Raw genomic sequence first — 14,681 nt, 5'->3', positions numbered from 1 at the left:
ATGGCCTCGCCTGGCCCTCCTGCTTCCTTGGGGAGCTGATGCAATCTGGGGAAGTACATCTCAGCCAGGGAGCTTCTCTGCCTCTGGATGGACAAAGGCTTGAGGACAGGATGGAAATGCTTTCCACCCTGTGCTGCGCAGGAACTGCTCCAGATCCTCTCTAGAGGATTCCCAGAAAATCAGCTGTGTGTTCTGGAATCAGATGGGCCACCCATCTCCCTCATTTGTTCCTAAGGGCCCTTCTCCTTGAGGGAGAATTCTCAGTCCTTGATTCTGTGCGCAGGGCAGCGACCAGTTCTTATTCCTCTCTGCCCAGTCCCTGGCACACAGTAGATGCTTCATAAATATCTGTTGAAGGAAGTTTGCCTAGAGAATATTGCGACTTTTGCCCAGAGGCAGATGAGGTCAAAATTCCCTATGCTGAATGTTCACGGATATAATTTTTCCTTAAAAGAAATCTGTTTTAAGTAAATGGGCTTCTAGGGGATGCCCATTTCGAAGCCTGGTACCTACTAGCATCAAAAGCATTCACCGACTCACCAGCCCCAACTACCTCCGTGTCCACACCACTAAGATGGAGGAGGTAGGACTTGGTAAAATAATGAAGCTTTCCCCCTTCAGTGCACAAGCTGTGGATGGTGGCCAAGCACAGGACTAGAAGAGACTAGCTTATCCATGTCAACCTCCTCCTTTTTCAAAGCCCAGACACGATGAACAATTTGCTCCAAGTCACATAGCGAATTGTGGCGGAATCAAATGCGGACACAGACAGGTCTCTCTGTCCCAGCCTAGAGCCCTTTGCTCCGCTTCTGCACTACGTTCTGTGGCCATAAGGGGGCACTCACGGCAGGGTCCTGCAGAAGACAGGACGTCCCCAAGGATGCTTACTCACGCCAGCTGGACCCGTGGAGGAAGGCTAGAGTTGGGTCATGAAAATAAAACCAACCCTCCTGATAAGGTTTTCTTGTTGGAGCCTGGTTGAGCCTGAATCAACAAGGCTCTGGGTGTGAGCAGCCTCTGCCAAGCTGGGAGAATTGAAGTGGGGGAGGGGACTGTTTTCCTGCTTCATTAGTTCTCAGGGTTTGTAACTTGCTGGAGGAAACATTTTTTGTGTATAATTCAAACTGTTTTTCCATTCCCTGGGTTGGTACCCTGCTAGAACAAACTGGGCTGATGACAGCTAGCCCCCAGGGGGTGACCTCGGGGAAGGGCACCAGCAGAGTGTGTGTGTGTGTGTGTGTGTGTGTGTGTGTGTGTGTAGCTCTGGCCTCCAGGCCACAGGCATAGGCCAACAGGGAGCAGGGGTGGACTGGCAGCTGGCCCAGACAGCTACTTACTCCACCCTAGGGTTGATACCTCTAACACAGCGGGGAGAACAGGGTGGCAGGAGAGGGGAATAGAAGGGCTTCTGTTGCAAAAGCAGCTCCATTTTCAGAGGTCCTTGGGCCCTGCCTAGCAATCCTTCTCACCTAGTCAGTCAAATGTCTGGTTTTCCCCATGCCCAGCATTAATCTTCCCAGCCAAGATATGGCGGGGGGGGGGGGGACAAAGGAGGGAGGGAGACCCTGGAGCAGGATCTGCTGGGGGCCCCTCGACTTCACTGATTCTAGGACCCAAGTCAGGGGCTCCCCTCCAGTTCTCTGCACAAATGACAGGACAAGTACTCCACCAGACATTTAATCTGTCTCAACCCTGGATCCAGGCCAACTCCTCAGCCTGGCCTTCCACCACTACAGGCCACAAGGCCCTTCTTTCCAAGGTTCCAGTCAATGTGAGACCCAGCAACCTGTCCTGGGGGCACCCTAAGGGCAAGGGCTGGACCACTGGGAAGAAGGGCAGCAGGAGGGCTTTGGAGGACAGGCAAGCTCTTTGGAACTATCTGGAGGTCGGAGAAGGGCAAACAGATCACATCAGAGGCGTATAGACTGAACTTGAGGGTCCAGTGTGTTAGTTGTAGCAGCAGCAGTGGGCAGCCAGCTGAGCAGAGCCGCCATGATGGACCCCAGCAGGGCTCAGACCCACTTTCATCGGCCCCAAGTACTCTGGTGCCCAAGGAAAAGTCAGGAGGACCTGCTCCTGAATTCTGCTCACTGGAAGGCTCCAAGGTCCCAGCTCCTGGCTGAGTCCCACAGTGCAGAGTCAGGATGGTCTTTGGTTCAGGCTTTCTGAGCAGGACTTCATCACCCCAGCTGCTGGAGAAGCAGCTGGAGATCCTATTCCCGGGCTGAGGCAGTGGTCACTCATTGACCTCGGGGCTCAGACGCTGGTCACATACATGATTTCGGTGCACGGCCGCTTCTCAGATCCATCTGTGCCCTCCACGGTGAGGGCCCGCTGTGGGGCAGCCTCCATGGTGGCTGCTTCCGCCTTAGCCTGCCTGTCCTGCTTCTCCTTTTTTTGCAAGGCACAGAAGCTGCCACCCATGAAGAGAGCAGCTGAGATGAGGAAGAAACTTGACATGTAGAAAACGTAGCTGAAGTTGTTGTTAGTCGTGTCCAGGAGAAAACCTGGAGGATAGAGAGCGAGTTAGGCCACTGTCTGGGGCCACCAGGCCTCCCCCTGCCACTAAACTGTGTGCTGTGAGAGAGCGGGGACTTTATTTTTGTCCCTGCTATATCCCCAGTTCTAGGAATTGTAGTAGGCACTCAATAAATAACGGTGAATGAAAGGAGGAGAGGAAACCCTAAACCTATTCTGGTCCAGGCAGAAAGAGTCCTTAGGCCAAAGGGAACTTAAGGCCATGTCTCTCTTCCCCTTGGTGGCAGGAAACCAAGGAGACAAGGGCCAGTGGAGTCTAGGATATCTGCTCGGCCACGCCCTGGGCCCACCCGTACCTCCTCCTGGAAAGCTCTCTCTGCTTGCTGGCTTAGAGAATGCCCTTGGAAACTGGCACTTCCAACTCCACACTCAGGGGAAGAGTCCCCATGGCCTTAGGGTACTAACCGCTGCCTCGTGTTGTCTGTTGACTGCCTCCCTCACACAAAAGGGAAGTGCTTCATAAACCTTCCCTTTTGCTCTGAATGTCACGCTCCCAGATGCCCAGCACGCCCTCTCATGTGGGGCTCTGCTTCCATAGCTGTGCATTTTCCACCCGGACCAGTCACCAGTGTGACCACCACTGTGTCTCTTTGCTTTAATTCCCGACTCTTTTTCCACAAGGTAAGTCTTTGCGTCCAGCTATGCGCACCCAGTAACTGGCACAGGTGAATCAACGACAGGTATTGTTTTCTGCATTTTGCAGATGACACTGGCTCAGAGAAGGAAAACCACTTCCCAGGTCCCACAGGCAGGAAGTGGGAGAACCAAGATGTTAACAACAGCGGACCCCGTGCATCACACCTACTCAGTGCCAGCTTCTCTACTAAGCTCTTTACTGTACAACTTAAGATCCTCACCACAAGCCTACCAGGTAGGTTCTATTAACATCCCCGCTTTGCTGATAAGAAAACAAAGCGACAGAGAGGAGGACGACAAACTCAGGTCAGTTTAGTACGCAAACCCCTACTTTCAACTGTTCATACCCTGCGCGCCAGCTGAGGAACACGCTGTAGCCAGTTCCCCGGGGTGCTTGGGAAAGTCACAGATTCCAAGCTCTGACCCCCGTGATGTTGGCCGGGGCCCACCCCTGTCCACCCCTGACCCTGCCTGCCCAGGCCATACTCACGCCCACCTGGCCGCCCTCCCTCCCGGGTCTCACCAGCCAGTGGAGGGGAGATGAGGATGGAGATACTCTCCAGGATGGTGCAGAGGCCCAGGGCCCTGGAGAACCGGTCCATGGGCACAACGTCCATGAGGACCTGGAAGAAGAGGGCACCAACTCCACTCATGGACACGCTGTACACCAGGCAGTAGCCTACCAGCACCCGGAAGTCGGCCGACACCACGCACACCAGGTTGGTGAGCCCGTTGAGCAGGACTGCCAGGCTGAACAGGTACTTGCGGTGGCTCGCAAAGTCCTGCCGTCCTGCCACCAGCCCGGCCATGGGTCGCAGGAAGATGTTGCTAAAGCCAATGATGGAGATGAGCAGGGCCGCCTTGTGCTCATCCACGCCGTGCCGCATGGCGTATGGCACCAGGAAGACGTGCGGCAGCGGGAAACCCAGGATCATCCACGCGACACCCAGTGTGAACACGCGGTAGCCTGCATTGTGCCACAGGATGTCAAAGGCCAGGTGGCGCTGGACGGCGCGGCCACACGCTGCCAGGCAGCTGGGCACAGGCGTCTTAGAAGGTGGAGGGGGGCCTTCTCTGGTTTCAGGAGGCACGCTGGTGGCCACAGGCCTCAGGATGGCCCCGCAGACACAGCAGTGGAGAAAAACCCCACCGAAGACAAGAAAGGTACCCCTCCAGCCCAGGTCCTCCAGGAGGTAGCGGGCGAGCAGCGGCCAGAGCGTGATGCCCAGGGAGACGCCCACCGAGGCCAGTGCGTTGGCCATTGCCTGCCGGCGGGTGAAGTAAAAGCCCAGCACGGTGATGGTCGACTGGAAGCTGAAGCACATGCCCAGGCCTGTGGGTGGAGAGGGGAGACCAGCTCGAGGGTGTTCTGGGATCTCCCATCGCACCCACAGTGGGGGTCATGGGACCATGTCCCATCTCTGTCCTCCCTTTCTAGCCCAGACCCTCCTCCAGGTCCCCAGGGATTAAGATGGAATCAGCCTGCCTTGCCCTCTCTGGAGAAGCGTCCCACCCCTCAGATCTGCCCTCTCAAAGCTGCCAGGGGCACAGCCGTCCTCTTGGCACAGCACCTGGGTGATCTTCAAAAACCTAAATCAAATAGTCTTTCCCCTGCTTAACACCTTGCAGGGACTTCCATCACACCTAGAAAAAAACCTAAGTATTTACTGTGCCCCGGAAGACTGTACAGTCTGGCTCCTGGCCACCTCTCGGGTGCATACCTCTCGGGTGCCATCTCAGGCCACTCTCCCTGTCACTCACCAGGATCCAGCCACATCAGCTTTTTCTCCTTGGGCTGGACACCTACCTAGGGACACTTGCAGTTGCCATTCCCTCTGCCTAGAATATGCTTCCCCAGGATTTTCCTCTCCTGACTCAGCTCAGATGCCACTTCCCCACCCACTCTTTGCCTGTCCCCACACAGCTGAACATGCTGGAGAGAAAGCTCACAACCCCCATGACCACTGACCACCTGGGTTGTCCGTGACGCCACTACGGGTCCCTCGTCCGTTTTCTCTCCCACCTCCTAGATGACCCCTGGGCTTTTTTCCTCTTTATAGTCTGACACCTAACCTCTCCTCACTCCCAGCTGACCGTCTGCCTTCCCGCCTATGACAATGGACTGTCCGTACTCCCAGTCAAGGCCAGCCCTGTATCTTGTCCACTCAAAGATATATCCCCCCAGCAATTTTCCTTTCTCCTGCATCATCCATTTTCTCCTCTTTTCTAGATCATTCTCCTTCATTGTTTTTTTCTCTCCACTGAAAACAAAACAAAACCCTCTCTTGACAGCACAGCCTGTTCTGGGTCCCGGCCCATTTCTCTGCTCCCCTTACATCAAAATTTCTCGGAAGTGTTGTTTATCTCAGCTGTCTCCCATTTCCCTCTTCCGTTCTCTGTTGAACCTATTCCAGTCAGACTTTCACTCCACCTCTGCTCCAGAATTACTCTTACCAAGGTCACCAACCTCAGCTTTGCCAAGTCCAAAGAGTCTGGTCCTCCCCTCCATCTGACCTTTCAGCAGCTTGAGAGTCAATCATTCTCTCCTCTCAAACTTTCTTCAGTCATTTTCTCGAGAAACGCCACCTTCTTGATTCTCCTTCCTCTGTCACTTCTTCCACTCTACACTACTAAACACTGGAGTGTCCTGGGGCTCAGTCTCCCTCCTTCCCTTAGTGACACCAGGGTGACACCTCATCTCAAGACTTGAAAACCAGCCCCCTCATGATACTCCAACTGCTCCTTCCAGCTCAGAGCCTGTTCCCTGAACTCCAGACTGGCTGCATCCAAACCTGACCTTCCCATCTTCCTGCAAACCTTCTCTCATCCACTCATTTCCCCATAGTACTTAGGGGCTATTTTATTGTTCCAGTGGCTCAGGGCAGAAAGCCCTGGTGTCACCCTTCTTGGCTCTTGGGGCCTCCTTAACTCTTTTCTGTCCCTCACGTGCATTCCTGAACCCAACCACTTCTCATCGCCACCCTGATTTCAGGTACAACCTCTTCATGTCTGCGTGATGACCACATCTCTACCTGTCCTCCTGTTTCTAGCTTAGCCCCCTACCGTGTATTCTTAACACCATGGTGGAGTGGTGCTTTCAAAATAGTGGTCAGATGATGTCACTCACCCACCGCCTGAACCCCTCAAATGACTTTCCATCTCACTCCAACGGAACCCCCACCCAGCCTCCACCCCGCCCACTGACCCCTGTCCATGCCCCTCTGCCCTGCTGGCCACTCACTGCTCCTGGACACCTCAGGGCCTTTACGCTCACTGTGCCCTCCGCCTGGAATGCTCTTCCCCAGATCCCTCACCTCCAAGCGCTCCCCGCCCAAACATCACGGTTTCTGCGAGGCCTTCCCTGACTGCCCTCCCGCAAATAGCAACCTCCCCCAACCCTGCTCTATCTGGAGCCTTGGCTGGTCTAGATAGTCTACCTTATCACTTGTTTAATCTCTGCCCACCACCACCCGAGCCAGCACGCGATCACATCAGCTCTCCTGTCGTCTCATGCACTTGTCACAATCAGAAATGACCCTGACTTATCTGTTCATGGTCCCTCTCCCTCACATAAACAGCCCCAGCAGACTAGGAGCCGTGCCTGTCCTGTTCACTGTGCCTGGCACTTTGTAGTAGGTGCCCAGTAATTCTCAGGATGGAATGACAGTCACCTGTGATGAATCCTGCTGCGAGGTAGAGCTGGCTGAGGGTGCGGCAGAAGGAGCTCGCCACCATGCCCAGGCAGGCCAGAATGCCCCCAACCATCACCGTCACTCGGCAGCCAAAGCGTCCCACCAGGACGCTGCACAGGGGGCCTGTGGGGTAGAGGCAGGGAGAAGGTGCCAGTCAGCAGGTGGCAGCTGACTGAGGAGGTCTGGAGGGAGGGGGACAGTGAGGCTGAGAGGGGTCCAGCAGGAACTAGCCAGGAGGATAGAGGGCATAAGCCCGGGAGCTCGCAGGCCTGGATCTGATGCCCACCCTGCCACGGACTGGCCACGTGGCCCGAGCAAGGCTGATCCCACTCTGTGCCTCAGTTTCCTCCCCTACAGAGGGATCAGACTGGGTGATGTGTGACCAGGTGTCAGGTGAGGTGCTACAAATGTTCAGTTTGACTCAGACAAGGCTCCCCAGAGGTGTTCCACAAGGCCCTTTGCTGCACTGACCTGAGGCTTCCATCCAGGTGAAACAGGATTGGCTAATGACCTAGGTGGGCACTCCTCACTGGGGGGTCTGTCTCCGAGGGCGGGGGCCCCAAGCATCTAAATCATGGTGAGCCCCTGCTCCTAGCCCATCCTCAAGACTGGCCACAGCCCTTTCTCCACCCTCCCACCTCTCTAGGGTGGGCAGCTGGGGCCCTGGGCCACTCTGCGCCCCCTGGCACTGGCCTCTGGAGAAAACTGGGTGGTTACCTTCTCCCCTCCATCACCTCCAGCCACCACCAGTCTTGCACCCAGATGTTTGGCTCCTCGTGGAGAGGGGCCTGTTCTCCTCCATCCCACCCCCCTGAACAGCTTTCTCAGCAGCCCAGACCCAGACAAGTAGAAACAGGCCAGTCCTGGCCAGCTGCTCCTCACCTTGCAAGGCCCCTTTCACTGAACGCCCTACCCCCAAGTACACACATGGAGTTGCTCCACAGTTACTCTCCCAGCCTGCAGCCACAGGGACAGGGAAAGTATGTGTGTGCAGGCAGTTTGTGGAGAGGGGTGGAGAGGGGATGTGTGGGTGTCAGCCAGTATGAGCATGCGAGTGACAGAGGAAGTGAGCAGCCCATCCTCAGAGATAATCAAGCAGAGGCAGCTGCAGAGGGAGGCAAGGCTTTGAAGGAGACATGACCACTGACCCACACATCTTCTCTACCCTCATACTTTGACCTGGGGAAAGCCCCAAGTCATCGAGTTGGGGGGGCTGGCTGGGATATGTGCCAGCTTAGCTAAAGTACTGGGGTGGAGCGCTGGAAGGCAGAGCTTTTCTTTGGCAGGGACACTAGTTCTGCCCTGAAATTACTGTGCAACCTTGGGCAAGCCATGTACTTTGTATTTGCCTGCTTTCCTCAGAGAGAGAGAAAGGCAGAGAGAGAGAGAGAGAGAGAGAGAGAGAGAGAGAGAGAGAGAGAGAGGAACACTTAGGATTAATGATACGAGGTCTGATAATTAAGTTCACGAACTTGTTACAATGCTGTTGCTAACCTTTTTTGGTATCAGAGGGATTATTCATTATGAATTTGTACCAACTGGACAAACAGTTAACCAAGTTTACTGTTTGAAGTGCTGAAAAGGCTGCATGAAAAAATCAGACGACCTGAACTTTTTGCCAACAATTCATGGCTCTCGCATCAGGACAATGCACCAGCTCACACGGCACTGTCTGTGAGGGAGATTTTAGCCAGTAAACAAATAACTGTATTGGAACACTCTCCGTACTCACCTGACCTGGCCCCCAATGACTTCTTTCTTTACCCGAAAATAAAGGAAATATTGAAAGGAAGACATTTTGATGACATTCAGGACATCAAGGGTAATATGACGACAGCTCTGATGGCCATTCCAGAAAAAGAGTTCCAAAATTGCTTTGAAGAGTGAACTAGGTGATGGTGTAGGTGCATACCTTCCCAAGGGGAGTACTTCGAAGGTGACGGTAGTGACATTCAGCAATGAGTTATGTAGCACTTTTTCCAGGATGAGTTTGCAAACTTAATTGTCATACCTCGTACTTTCAAGTTTCTACCATACTAACGTTAAAGGTGTGTGTGTACGTGAGACAGACAGATAAGACAGACAGGAGTCCCAAGCTGAGATATTATAGCGTGGAGCCTGAGTCTAAAGCTGGCTGGGGAGTGGAGGTCCCCACTGGATGCCTGGTTCCCAGCCCCTGGCCCAGACCCCTTTCTGGCTGCATGGAAGGAACTATCTGAGGGTGCCACTTCTGCCCCAACCTTGCAGGCCAAAGGTCATGAGGTCTGGACTGGGCCAGGCCTTTCCCCTTGCCCTGAGCCCACACCTCAGGTGGCAGGTTCAGGGGTCATCCCAGCAAGGATGGCACCTACCCCAATCTGACCACCCTCCTAATTCAAGGGAAGCACCTGAAATAACAAGTAGGCTGCTGGTGCCATGTGGAGGAGTGGTAGGAGATAAGCAGGGAGATGGGGTCAGCTAAGGCAAGCAAACCCCATGTGGAGAGCCCTGCGGCCCTGTCAGACCCTGTTCCAGTTGACTCGGCCCTCCTGGAGGCCTGTCTGTGGCGTCTCCCTGGAGCGCTCCCAGAAGCTAAGAAGAGGCCCCTGAGGCCCAGGCTGCTGTGAACTCTCCTGGGCAGCTTCTGACCTTCATCTATTGCTGGGGTCAGGGTGAGGTGGTCACATTTCTGGAGGCACCAACCAAGAAATGAGGAGGGCTGCCTTCCCTCCATCTCCACAGCCCTTGAAACCCACTCTCTGCTTCTTGGTGAGAGACGGGGCTCTTGCCTTGCCCCCATCTTGCTCCGGGTGTCTTCCTCAAGCCCCCTTTGCAGTCCCAAGCCCCTGATGGTCTCCAGAATACTAATACTTCACAGCTGCTTCCATTTCCCTCGCTCAGCTCTTGCGGAGTGTCCTGTGATCTTCCCTATGATCCCGTGTGGGAGGTGGGCAGGATATTGGGTGTTACCCCCATATTGCAGGGGAAGAAACTGAGGTTCAGAGTGATCGCCCAGCTGGATCCCACGCCGCTCCTCTGCCAGTCTTGGCTGAGCGTGACACTCCTACAATCTGGATGTGTCCCTCAGTAGTCACTGACAACTGGCTCTGCATCTTAGGCACCTCCCCGCCTCCCAGCTTTTACTCCTCTGCAGCGCAGCCCAGCCCAACCCAGACAAGTGGGATTCCAGCCATCAGGGCCGGGCCCTGCTGAAATCAGGTGAAATCTTAGCCTTTCAGCCTCTGAGAGAGGGACGGAGCAGGCCAGGTTCTTTCTCATCCCTCCCAGGGCCCGTCAGGCTGCTTACCCCCCGCGTGGAGCATGGCCGTCAGAATGGAGGGGAACCAGGAGGTCTCACTGTTGCTGGCCTGGAACTCATGCTGTAGCTCAGTAAAGAAGATGCCGATGCAGGTGGGGAAGCCCAGGGTGAGGCCCTGGGTCATCATGGAGGCCAGAAGGACCACCCAGGCCCAGCTGCCCTCTGCTCGCTCCAGGGCCTGGGGCATCCTCTGCTAGGAACGCTGCTGCCACGGTGTCAGGCCGCACCGCCACGGCTACCACTGAGTGGGCTGCCTGGGGAGGGGACAGAATGGAGCTGCTAGCCCTCTACCAGCCCATGTGCCACCTTTCCTGGGCGGCTGACACCATCCCTTCCTCTTGCCCCAGCACCAGGTATCCGAGGAGCACCACCCCCTGGGAGGTGGCCAGAGGCCCACATATTGGCCTTCTTATCTCCCTTCATGCACTTCTCAGAGCCAGCCGAACAGGAGGGGCAGGCAGGTGAGTGATCAGTGGGACAAGGCAGGGGAGTGGAATTCTCTCTAACCTAGCATCACTTGGTGGTCAGCAGATGGCACATCCTGGCCCAGCCTTGGCCCCCGACACAGCAAGCACTCAGTGATTGCTAGTGGAATGAGGCAGGTCTCTAGAGCCAGTGAAGTCCCACTGTCCCCAGAGGCACACACAGATACATTTTCAAACATTCACAAGCAGGCTTCCTGCACACAAACAGACTTTTGAAATACTACAATAAGAGCAAAGTTCACTGTCAGTATTGTTGTGAAAGCCAAGGTGAGCAGGTCCGTGCTAGGTACGGCCAAGGAGTGTACACCGAGCAGCTTAACAAGGGCATCAAACAGCTTTCAAGGAGAAGGCATGGGTCGCATCCAGAGGCCTCTGAAAGCACCTGAAAACACTCCTTTTACAAGGCGTCACGGCCAAAAATCAAGTTGTACAATCACGATGAATAACGACCTGTCACCTACAAGGGCTTTTCTGAGTACCCCCACCACACACACACACACACAGGCACACAAATACATACACTCACAGATACGACCAGTCACACATGGAGACATAGCAAGACAAACACTTACAGACACACACTTACACAGACACATGCAGGCAAGCCCAGAGACAGACAGACACATGCTACACAGACATACGGACACACACACCCTTACATTTTTGGCTCAGTTCCTGCCAGCACCAGACCACTTGCCCTCATCACAGAAGCTGCCATAACCAGGCCTTGAAGCCCCAAGGCCTCCTCCCCAAATGCAGACAGCCCTTTTCCAGACCCCTCCATCCTGGCTCTCCCGGTCCTGCGCCCTCAGACCTCACCCTCACTCAGGGCTCCAAGCTCGGCAGGCAAGGGGAGCAGCTTTCGTTTCTGTGAAGCCAAGGGTCCCATGAGCTACTGTTCCCACAGCCTTCCTCTGTTTAGCCCCAGGTCCAGGGAAGATCCACGGAAACTCAGGAAACTCTCAGAAATATGAAACCCCTTCTTCCTGCCAAGCCCAGCACCCACACCTTTCCCCCAGGCCCAGGAGCTTTAAAACAGCACCTAAGCTGGATCCACCCTAAAATGTTCCTTCACATGCTCCAACCCTTCTTTGGGGCATAGTCCTGCCAAGTGAGCAAATCCCATTCATCCCAGCCTCAAGTGTGAGTGTGTGTGTCCCTGAGCCCCTTGTGTGGACCAGGAGCGCCTCCTGACCACTCCTTCCCGCCCACCGCCCCGGGCTCCTCCGGTCAGTGACCCTAGAGATCCCGTCCCTGGCCTAGCTCCAAGCTCCGGCAAACCTCAGATACGGTGCCTCCAGCAAACTGGCTCTTCCCCTTCCAGGATTTCTGTTCCCTCAGCAAATGGAAAGGCCACCAACACCACCTGATCCTCTCTACAGTGACCTGAATGTCAAGTCTCCACACCCTTCTCCATAGCTCGCCCCTCCTCCCCAACACATCCCAGCCCCTCAACCTTCCAGGACCTGCCACGTTCCCCTCTTCCTCTAAGAAGGGCCACCAGCCTTCCTTTGCTGCCCTCACATCCTCCTGTGCTCCCTCCACTGCAGCCCCACCCTTGGCACTCCCAAGTCCCGGGAACCTGCAGGCTTCCCTTTAGAGCAGCAGGCTGTCACTGACTGAGAGGTGGCAGGGAGGAGGGGAGATGAGAAGAGACCTGCAGGAGGGCCTGGCAGCTGGACCCCAACCCCCTCTCCCCCCCAGCTCTGGTCCCCTGTGGTTCATCCTTGTGCTGCCCCTCTGTGGAGAGGTCTCTTTAGTGTCCTTGTCAGCAGCCACTTCTCTGGGTAGGAGCTTTGGGGACTTTCTCCAGGATTCTGACCTTCACTCTGCACCCATTTTCCCTCCAGAAACTCCCAGTGGGGCTAGAGCTTCACAGTTTCTCTTCCCTTAGGCCGCCTGGGACAATCAGAGCCCAGGAAACCCTAAGCACCTTTGCACGCTCTGCTTCCCAGGTCTGGGAGCCCCGCTCCCCTGCAGACTCAGCCTTCCATGAGAAGGCCACCCCCTCCCACACCCCAGCAACTCCCACGTCACACACACAGCTTTTATGTCCAGTTGGTCCTCCAGCCCCTTCCCCCACTAAGCTACCCCCACCACACACACACACACACCCAGGAACTTGGCTGCAGCCATGATTCTGAAATCTTTAGCCAGAGAGATGTCTGAATGGCCCTTCAAGATTCAGCCCTGGCAGAACTCCTAGGAAGCTACCCTAACCTCCAACCCAGGCTGGGCCCCCATCCTGTTTTTCTCTCCTTAATAATGGTTTTCACACCATACCGCAGTGATTTATTCCTTTATCTTATTGCCCAGTCCCTCCCCCCCCTTCCACACGATAAGCTGGGACTTGTCACCAGCCTCTGGCAGAGCTCAAGATAATATTAATGTGACCCACCTGTGTTCCCCAGTAGGCAGGCAAGCCCAGGAAGACCAAGGGTGACCCAGCTTCCTGGCAGGCCAGTCCATTCCAGAAGAGTTAAGCAGAGCAGAGAAGAGATGGGGTTGGGGGCTCCTGCCTTGCCTCTGCCCCAGGAGAGAAGTGGTCTTTCCTTCGTACTGGGAACCGTGAGTCATGATCACTGCCTGGTGTGTGGTTGGGGCAAGGAGGGAGATATGGCTGGAGACACTTCACTCACTTCCTGGGACTGGAGGTGAGCCACTTTCCACAGGAGCCACTGACCTCCGTCCTCAGGGACTCCTCCCGTCACCCCCAGAGTGAGACTATCTTCATGCCCAACTGACAAAACCAAGATGACATTTCGTGTCCTCCCATCATCACATAGCCCCTGGTCTGTTTTTAGGGCTTCCTAAAAATCTGATGACAGAGGCCTTGCTGGGCTCACAGAATGCTTTCCCTGCCCCGTCTAGCTTGCAGATAGGGTCAAAAGGGCGAGCAGATGCTCTCTCATGCACAGGTTTGGGATTACCGCGCTGGTGTGCAGGTGAGAAGAAAAGGAGGAACCACAAGCCCCCGAGTGGTGAAAGCAGGGGCAGGCCCTGGGGACCCGGTCCCTCACCAGACCCCGTATCAGGTGGGACCTGGCCCGGAGCGCAGGACACAGGACAGGCAGCAGCAGGGCTCCCGCTGGGCAGGAGAGCTGCAAGAGCCAGCTTGAGCTTGTGGCCTGACAAGCCCTCAAACCCCTGCACCTGGCAGGGGCCCGGGAAGGAAGGAGGCAGTTCCAGCGATCCGCGAGCGGGGGCAAATCACCGGCTCCCTTCTCTGCCCCGCAACGTGCCCCACATTCCCCGCAGGGGCCGGCTGACCGCAGCCTGGAAGGGGGATGGAACAGGCAACAGAACTTCATGACCTCTTGTCACCCTGGCCACGTCCCTGCCATCCAGGATTTAGTTTCCACTCAGCTTCCCACTTCAGCAGGAAGGATCTCCTCTGGGTAAGGCTTCGGGGACGTCCAGGCGGCGCCTGCGTACAGATCAGGCCAGGCCGTGGGTGGTGCCCGGCCCCTCACCCCCCAGGCCGTGGGGGGCCAGGAGTTGCTCTGGGGAGACCCCCTCCGTGGGACAGCTCAGAACAAGGACAGAAAGGCTTTTGCGGATCCTCACCCCCGACAGGCGGCAAGGGGCCCGGGAGGCCCCGGGCGAGGCGGGTCTGCGACGGCGCTGACGAGGACCCCGGCGGCAGGACCTTTGGGGGCCTGACGGGCCGGCGCACCGGCTCGCACAGGCCCAGCGGACCCGCGGCTCCACTCCCGCCGAGCGCGGCTTCCTGCGGCCCGGCCCGCCCGCGGTGGAGGCGCCGAGACGGCGGGGCAGGCGGCAAGGACTAGCCAGGAACCACAGCCGGGGGGAGGCGGGCCACAGGCGCCGGGGGGCGGAACCACCTCGGAGCCGCCTGCGAGTGGGGAAGGAGGCCTCGCTCCGAGGTGGGCGGGCGTGGCGAGGCGTGGCCAGGGCCCGCACCCCTCATCTCAGCCTGGTCCCTTCCTCTGAGTGACCTGGACGGTGCTGCAGCGGGGCCCCGCTGCGGACGCCGGCCGGGCGGGTGCATTTGCATGTCGTTAGCATGTC

The 14,681-nt window shown here is 56.3% G+C and overlaps 1 protein-coding gene across 1 annotated transcript; it reads right to left on the bottom strand.

Moving 5' to 3' along the window:
- Nucleotides 1–1,662: 1,662 nt before the first annotated feature.
- On the bottom strand, nt 1,663–14,343 carry SLC16A5 (solute carrier family 16 member 5). Its single transcript, XM_081029618.1, has 6 exons — nt 14,217–14,343; nt 13,048–13,235; nt 10,153–10,418; nt 6,846–6,989; nt 3,698–4,507; nt 1,663–2,507 (listed from the first exon to the last, which is right to left on the bottom strand). The coding sequence occupies exons 3-6, from the start codon at nt 10,349–10,351 to the stop codon at nt 2,257–2,259; spliced, it is 1,404 nt and encodes a 467-aa protein (XP_080885744.1). The 5' UTR covers nt 10,352–10,418; nt 13,048–13,235; nt 14,217–14,343; the 3' UTR covers nt 1,663–2,256.
- Nucleotides 14,344–14,681: the final 338 nt, after the last annotated feature.

The sequence above is a fragment of the Rhinolophus hipposideros genome, assembly GCF_964194185.1.
Source record: "Rhinolophus hipposideros genome assembly, chromosome: 20".
Lineage (NCBI taxonomy): Eukaryota > Metazoa > Chordata > Mammalia > Chiroptera > Rhinolophidae > Rhinolophus > Rhinolophus hipposideros.
This window is presented reverse-complemented; position numbering and strand designations above follow the sequence as displayed.

Coding starts and splice junctions, on each gene's coding strand:
- SLC16A5 (XM_081029618.1), bottom strand. CDS start 10,351: ATGCCCCAGGCCCTGGAGCGAGCAGAGGGCAGCTGGGCCTGGGTGGTC. Junction 6,990..10,152: donor GGCCATGCTCCACGCGGGGG/GTAAGCAGCCTG, acceptor TCTACCCCACAG/GCCCCCTGTGCAGCGTCCTG. Junction 2,508..3,697: donor CATCTCCCCTCCACTGGCTG/GTGAGACCCGGG, acceptor TCTATCCTCCAG/GTTTTCTCCTGGACACGACT.